The 7,242-nt window shown below is 49.8% G+C and overlaps 2 protein-coding genes across 3 annotated transcripts; one reads left to right on the top strand and one right to left on the bottom strand.

Annotated features, from left to right (window-relative positions):
• The first annotated feature begins 24 nt into the window (after positions 1–24).
• On the top strand, positions 25–3,671 carry DFFB (DNA fragmentation factor subunit beta). The gene is made up of 7 exons (XM_032709100.1): positions 25–203; positions 274–400; positions 509–697; positions 1,383–1,462; positions 1,617–1,790; positions 1,932–2,032; positions 2,495–3,671. The coding sequence occupies exons 1-7, from the start codon at positions 90–92 to the stop codon at positions 2,709–2,711; spliced, it is 1,002 nt and encodes a 333-aa protein (XP_032564991.1). The 5' UTR covers positions 25–89; the 3' UTR covers positions 2,712–3,671.
• A 602-nt stretch (positions 3,672–4,273) lies between these two features.
• Positions 4,274–7,030, bottom strand: C22H1orf174 (chromosome 22 C1orf174 homolog). Of its 2 annotated transcripts, none has more exons than XM_032709102.1 (3): positions 6,914–7,030; positions 5,873–6,364; positions 4,274–5,457 (listed from the first exon to the last, which is right to left on the bottom strand). In XM_032709102.1, the coding sequence occupies exons 2-3, from the start codon at positions 6,320–6,322 to the stop codon at positions 5,350–5,352; spliced, it is 558 nt and encodes a 185-aa protein (XP_032564993.1). In that variant the 5' UTR covers positions 6,323–6,364; positions 6,914–7,030; the 3' UTR covers positions 4,274–5,349. The 2 variants fall into 2 exon arrangements, with proteins under 2 accessions (XP_032564993.1, XP_032564994.1); XM_032709103.1 differs by lacking the exon at positions 6,914–7,030 and adding an exon at positions 6,575–6,791.
• Between the last annotated feature and the right edge of the window lie 212 nt (positions 7,031–7,242).

Below are 7,242 nucleotides of genomic sequence, written 5' to 3' on the forward strand. Positions count from 1 at the left end.
GGGCGCCTGCGCGGGGCGGGACCGGCCCCGGCACCGGGACGGGGATCGGGATCGGGATCGGGATCGGGGGAGGCGGCACCGGGCGGGCCATGGCGGAGCCGCCGCGGCCCTTCCGCCTGCGCGGGGTCGGAGGCCCGCAGAAGTTCGGGGTGGCGGCCGGGAGCCTGCGCGGGCTGCTGAGGAAGGGCTGCCGCCTGCTGCAGGTGCCGGGCGGGCCGGGGGCGGCCGGGGGCTGCCGGGGGCCCGCCCGCCGCTCACCCGCCCCCGGGGCAGGTTCCCTTGGCAGGCAGCCGCCTGTGCCTGTACGAGGACGGCACGGAGCTGACCGAGAGCTACTTCCGCGCGCTGCCGCCGCAGACGGAGCTGGTGCTGCTGGGCCCCGGGCAGAGCTGGCGGGGATGTGAGTGCGGGGCCGGGCGGGGGTCCCCGGGGGCAGAGCTGCCGGGGGTGTGAGTGCGGGGCCGGGGCCGGGGGCTCGGCTCAGCCGGTGCCGCCCCACCCGCCCCAGGTGCCAGCGACATCGAGCGGCTCCTGGCCGCGCTCTGCAGCCAGCGGGATGCTCTGGTGGAGGCCGCGAGGAAGCTGCTGACGGATGAGCGGGCTCCCCGCAGGCAGAAGCTGCTGGCGGATCTCATCCACAACCTAAGCGAAAACATCCTGGCCGAGGACAAGGAGGACGACAAGAAGTGGTTTGAAGGTGTGTCTGTGGCCACAGGGAGCTGCTGAGGGACCCCCGGGTCTTGCTCTGCTCAAAGTCACTTTTGTCAGTTTTACTGCTCTTAAAGAAGAATTGTTTAAAAGTTTGGGAGTGCTTCTGGCTGGTGGGATAAGGTACCTGGTCAGGGGACTAGTTATCCCTTCCAGTAGCATGTGTCTTTAGGTTTCTTTAAAATATGTGCATATTTATTATCACAAAATGGTAAAGACAGTGTTTCCTATTGGTCTGTCCAAGGTTTTTCCCCATTGCTTTAGGTCTGCATTTGTGATCTTTTAATGATTTGTTAGTAGTGTATTGGTAACTAGCATAGCTCTGCCAGCTAACCTTGCTTTATGCTATCTTTACACTCTGCAAGGTCCCTCTCCCATTCCCAAGTCATTGCTGCAGTTCTTCCCAAACAATTCTGTTCTCCTTTCACAATCTCTTAGTGTTCCACATATGCACGTTAACAAGAAATATTTAACAACCACAGTACCAGCCACTGTTCTCCCAGCAGATAATGGCGTGGGGTCCCTTTCAGTGCTAAGGGCAGGGTAGTCCTGAACCAGTGAAATAAAAACAGAAAAGAAAAAACCCTGTGCATCCCGAGTTAGTGAAAAGCCGGGATGGATGCCCAGCAGGGCAGGAGCTGTACTGAGGTACAAAGCAATGTCGCTCCCTCCAGGGCTGGAGTCTCGGTTCAAGAACAAATCCAGCTACATGAGGCACAGCTGTGAGAGCAGAATGCGGGGCTACATGAGAGAGGTAAAAGTTTCTGTTGAAGTAACTTATTGTCAACAGTAATTCTGTGGCCACATGAATTTTTAAAAAACACTTTTACAGTGCAACATTGTGATTGCAGAACAGAGCCTCGGGCTGCCACAGGAACCGAGGAGTGACTGTTGGGTTTCCCCTCTAGGTTAGTGGTTTTATTTCAAACGTTCATCCTGCAGCAAGAGACGCCTACAGAGGGGTGATCGACCTGATGGCAGAGAAACTGAAATCTGTGAAGTATAACGGGTGCTACTTTGACAGAAGGGAGGAGGAGGAGGCAGCACGTCTGTGCACTGCGGAGGGGTGGTTCTCCTGTCAGGTATGTGCAGCCCTTCCCAAAGCAGAGTGACAGAATCATGGAATGGTTTGGGTTGGAAGGGACCTTAAAGATCATCTCATTCCACCCCTGGCCATGGGTGACAAGTGTGACACCTTTCACTGCAGCCCTCTGGTTTCACAGGGACCTTTTGACAGAGACGACTGCCCGTGTAAGCATTCCATCAACCCCTACAGCAACAGGGAGAGCAGGATCCTCTTCAGCACCTGGAATCTCGATCATGTGTATGTACAAAGTGTTCATCCAGACTTACCTGATTCATGGCCTTCTGCTCCATCAGGAATGGTTTAGCCTCAGTCTTTACCCCCCTGCTCTGCTACAAATTTTTTGTGAGAAAAGGTGCTGGGATGCTGCAGCTGTGCTGAGAACAACGCCCTGAAGACAGATGATCATCCTGTCTCTCATTTGCTGCTTTGCTCCTGTGCAGATTTTCTTTGTATGGAACAAACCCCTGCTCACTGTGTTATCTCTGCAAATTCACTCTGGCAAAACCCCTCAGACCTATTTTAAACGTGCATGTGATGCAAACAGGATTTGCTAAACTAATTTCCTTGGGGGAAAAAAATCATAAACCTAGTTATGGAGAAAGAATTCCAATTCTGCCTGGCTCTGAAAGAAAGATGCAGGCTTGATTACTCTGAAAAAACTCCTGATGGCAATATTGTTTTCTCTTTTGTGTCCCCAAGAATTGAGAAGAAACGTGCTGTTGTCCCAGAACTGGCAGAAGCTGTCAAAACACGCGACGGAAGAGAAGTGAACTGGGAATATTTCTATCAGCTGCTGTTTACCCTGGATAATTTAAAACTCGTACATATTGCTTGCCATAAGAAAACCACTCATAACCTCAGCTGTGACAAAACCAAAATTTACAGAAAGAGGAAGCAAAACCACGAGATCTCCTAGTGCTGTCTCTGGAAGGGACCTGCTACTTTTTCCAATCATGTCAGTGCTGTTGTTTTTAAATAGCTCCAGTTTCTTAAACAAGAACTATTAAGAGTGCCTGGCACGGGACTGGCTGAGTAACACAACCAGAGCTCACAAAGCACACGCTGATGCTCCCTCGCCTTCCCACTCCCTGTGAGCCTCCCTCAGCTCACACTGTGCCAAGGGTGTTAAAATCCAGCTGTGAGGGTACAAAATGAGCTGACACTGTTTCCACCCTACCATCTCTTTCTGACCAGTGTCGGCACAAAACTTGCAGTACACAGAAAGGAAACCTGGACAAAACATTTCTCACAGACTGATCTGTGGGGGCTCGTAGATTCCTGTTCTCTCTAAGCCAAACAAGGAGTGATTCAGGACCATCGTTTTGCTCTGTGCCTTTTGCAGGTAGCAGCCAGTGTATTCCAGGAATGGCAAAGGTGATCCAGCAGCAGAGCTGCCACCTCACCTGTGCCAACCTCCTGCCTTCATCCCTGACCACTCCTCTGCTGTTCCTTCAGACGTGCATCTCCCAGAAGGAAGAGCAAGGCCACGGCATAGCTTTGCTTTTCCCACCTTTGTTTGCCATCTCCCCATTGATTCCCTCTTCTTTTGAACGTTTTCTGCCTTTTCAGCTTACGTTTGCTTGAAGCACCACCAGCAGTGACATCTATAACAATCAAGTTTACAATAATCATGTTTACCTGGTGCTGTAGAGAATATTGATGGGGTAAAATACTTCCTACCTCAGGCAATAAAACACAAATAGATGGATTTTTACTTGATTTTTTTTTTTAATACCAGCTGATAGCAAGTGAACTTTTAGGGACTGCTGCTGTAAACAGTGTGAATTTTTTAAAATAAAAAAAATGACCCCTTATCTGTGTTTGTGAATATGTGGAGGTGCAGGAGTGGTTCATCAGGTATGATAGAGCATTACAGTCTGAGCACAGGGAGACACGTTTATGGAGCACCAACTACCTCCTGCTCTGTAAATAACCCAGAAAAGCTCTGTCTCCCCCCATACTGATGCTCCTGCATGGAGCTCCTGCTCCACATGGAATTGTACAGACATGGTATTTCTGCATGAGCCCCGACTTACTGGGTCTTGGAAGCTTTGCTATAGAGAGTAGTGATTTACTTAACACACTCAATCCCCTCCCAAACATTTCAGCCTGAAAAGTAAGGAGGTGCATTTTAAATACAGGATTTCTAACTCCACTGCACAGAATTCATCCATGCAGCTTGCCTCACTGCACTGTTTGACACTGGGGAGGGCAGCACAGCCAGGATTCTGGTGACAAACCCAGTGTCACCTGTGCGGTACACAGCCCCAAAACTGAAAACCACCATTTTGCAGAGTGAAATGAATGTCTGTGTGTGAAACCCTGCTTGCTAGAAAGAGCCAGCAGCAAACACAGCACTGAAGGAAAGCTGCTGCAAGATGGAGCAGGGCTGGAACCATGAATATGCAATTAAAAATCTGGATTTTTCCATGCTACAGAATTAGAGTGAAAAGAAATATCGTTGACAGAAACAATGCATCAGCTGGAGTGGAAATGGGACTGCATTACCATGCCATGCATATACAATTTGTTTGCCTCACAACTTCTGAATGTTTAACAGGCTCTAGCTGTAGAAATTAATATTTATTTAAACCATCTGCTGATAACATTTTTCCTCTATTTTTAGAAACACAGAAGGAACTATAACAATAAATAACTGGAAGCTTATTGCATAATCACACTTTCAAAGAAATACTCCAACAAACACTGGGTGAATTAACAGTTCCTGGAATTAGCTGAGGTTGCTTCTTACTTTTCAAACATGCAGGGGGGGCTGCCCCACATCTTAGCAATCCATACTTGTTCCTCTGCCCATCAAATCCTCCTTTATATCCACCAAAGCATTTGTTTACAAAATCCCTGCTGAAAATCAGTCTAAAATCCTTAATGAGCTGCAGCACAGCTCAAAGAACAACTTTTACAGCAGTGGGTGGAGGGGGAGGCAGCAACACAGGGTGGGTGTGTGGGGAGCTGACGTGCAGTAAAAATGTGCTGAACTCCCAGAGATGAACACACTGAACTCACACTGACACCCTGCATTGCATTTGGGCAGCAGAACTGATTTGTAGAGGTTTCATTGGTCCTGGTTTAGATGTAAACAATCCACACAACCTACACAAGAGACCCTTGTCTCTCTTTGTACCGGGGAGTCAACTGGCTCCTTTATTACCTGGGTGCCAGAGACATCACAGAATTAAGAGAAGGTTGTTTTAGCGTCTTTTCCTTGACTATTTTGAAACAAAGGAGTGAAACCAAATAATCCCTCTAGATTGAGGCTCAAATTTATAAAAAAAAACCCTTGAGAATTTCTATTTTCCCTGGGGTTTTTTTCCTAAATATGAGTGGTAAAGTGCTAAATTACAGTTTCTTTCCAAATCACAGTCTTTGCCCCAGATAACTGTAGGAATACTGTATCTGCCAATTCCAGCAACACAAACTCTCCCAGTTCTCTCCCTGAGAAAAGGCAAACACAGACACCTTATGTTACTGACAGAACCATTGCTATGTGGTTGCAAAGAAAAAGAAGAAAGGTTTAATTTGTTTACAGTTTGTTGTTAGACAACATCCTCTTCCTCCTCATCATCTTCCTTTGCAAAGAAATGGAGGTTCCTGACTTCTCTCCTGCTCATCGTTGTGCTTGGGAGTGCAACTGCTGGGAGATCCTGGAGGAAACAGATAAAATCATTAAAGAAAAGTCTAATGCAGGGGGTTGGAACTGGATGATATTTCAGGTCCCTTCCAATCCAAGCCATTTTATGATTCTATTAAGAATCAATGACCAGTAAAAACCTATTTTGACAACAGTGCTGCATCACCATAATACAGTTGTGAATCTCTTTATCAGAAAAAAATATCTCTTATGGAACTGGACTAAAAAAATCTAAATAAGAAATATTTTACACCTAAAATTACTTTGGCTGGGCAAGTAATTTCATCTCTGATTGAGACAGTTCTATCGGGGGGACAGCGATATGACTCCAGATGTCCAACAATCTGGTCAAGTTCGCCAACAGTTTTGAGGCAAATTTAAAGTGAAGCAGAGCTGAGTCTAAAGCACCAACACACTCATCACCTTACCGGCTCGAAATCCCCGAAGAAGCGGTGCACTGGCATGGGCTGGTTGCTGTCCTCATCCGAGAACCCGCTGTGCTCCAGCTGCATCGGCCTCCTGGGGCGATCGGTGTCCTCCGAGCCGGACTCCTCGGCCAGCACACTGCCACAGCTGCTCTCCTCCTCACTGAACACGGCGTGGGGCAGATATCCACCACTGCCCACTTTCAATGGGGTGCTGCTCGACCTCACTGCACGTGGCTCCAGAGAAACATCGTGCACCTCTGCCTGCTTCCCTTCGATAGTCTCTGGAATGCTTTCACCTTTTTTCTGTTGGATTACATCGGTGTCTCCTGGACCTTCTGAACCTCGATGCCCATCAGACGCTTTTGGCATTTCCCCCAGTGCAGCAAGGTTTCCACTTCCACATGTGAGTCCTTCCAGTTCTGATTTGGGACTGCTTTTTTCCCATTTCATCCTCTTTGAGGGACGTTCATCAGCTGCTTTGTTTGACGAACACTATTAGGAAAAAAGACAAGATTCTAAACCTCTCTTGAAATGAAGAAAAATACAGCCAGCTTATCTCCTTAGTTGCAAGGCTGGATGGGGAACCGAAGGGCTCCATCACACGAGCAGCACCTCAATCCAAATCTAGGAAAAGTAATGAGCAGAAAGTGCACATGAAGAGAGGAAAACAGGTGCAGGCAGCTCATATAAACCACAACATACAGTCCATCAACAGCAGAAAGCCACTTCTCAGAGCATAAACTTGCACCGTACGAGGTTAATGTCTTATCTTAATGTTCTTATCTTCTTAGGGATGCTGTTGATGGACTATCATCACCCAGCACGGCGAAGCACCACAGCACACCGGCTAACGGCCTGCTCTGCGTTTCTGCACACGCTCAGATAACGCGCCGGGAAGGTGGCGAAGGCGAAGAATTTACTTAAATTCTCCTCGTGATGCTCAGCTTGTAGCAGTTAATAATAAGCTGCAACCGCCACGCTGCGACTGCCCGGCCCGGGGTCTTCCCCCCACCTCAACCCACCCGGCCCCGTCCGTCATACCGGGCTCGCCGTCTCGGTTTCTTCCCCCGCGGGCTGCACAGGGTCTGTCGCCGGGGCCCCCTTCACCCCTCTCCCGGGCCGCCGCCGCCGCCGCCGCCGGCGGGGCCGAGCCGGGTCAGCGGGGCCGGGGGGCTCCGAGCGCCGCCCGCCCCTCCCGGCGCCGCCCGCCGCCATCTTGGCAGCGCGCGGGGCCCGCGCTCGCCATCTTGTGGAGCCGCGCGGCTCGCGGGCCCCGCGCGGCACCGGGCACAAGGGCCTGAACGGAGCGGGGAGTGAAGTGAGCACAGAGCAACTGGGCACAGATCACAGAACCGTGGGACAGTTTGGGT

Source organism: Chiroxiphia lanceolata, chromosome 22 (assembly GCF_009829145.1).
Source record: "Chiroxiphia lanceolata isolate bChiLan1 chromosome 22, bChiLan1.pri, whole genome shotgun sequence".
NCBI lineage: Eukaryota > Metazoa > Chordata > Aves > Passeriformes > Pipridae > Chiroxiphia > Chiroxiphia lanceolata.

Bases quoted from the DNA above. Each gene is read 5' to 3' on its own strand.
- DFFB (XM_032709100.1), top strand. From the start codon at position 90: ATGGCGGAGCCGCCGCGGCCCTTCCGCCTGCGCGGGGTCGGAGGCCCG. The intron at 204-273 runs GTGCCGGGCGGG...CCCCCGGGGCAG, and splicing joins AGGGCTGCCGCCTGCTGCAG to GTTCCCTTGGCAGGCAGCCG. The intron at 401-508 runs GTGAGTGCGGGG...CACCCGCCCCAG, and splicing joins CGGGCAGAGCTGGCGGGGAT to GTGCCAGCGACATCGAGCGG.
- C22H1orf174 (XM_032709102.1), bottom strand. From the start codon at position 6,322: ATGAAATGGGAAAAAAGCAGTCCCAAATCAGAACTGGAAGGACTCACA. The intron at 5,458-5,872 runs GTAAGGTGATGA...TGTTTCCTCCAG, and splicing joins TCTTCGGGGATTTCGAGCCG to GATCTCCCAGCAGTTGCACT.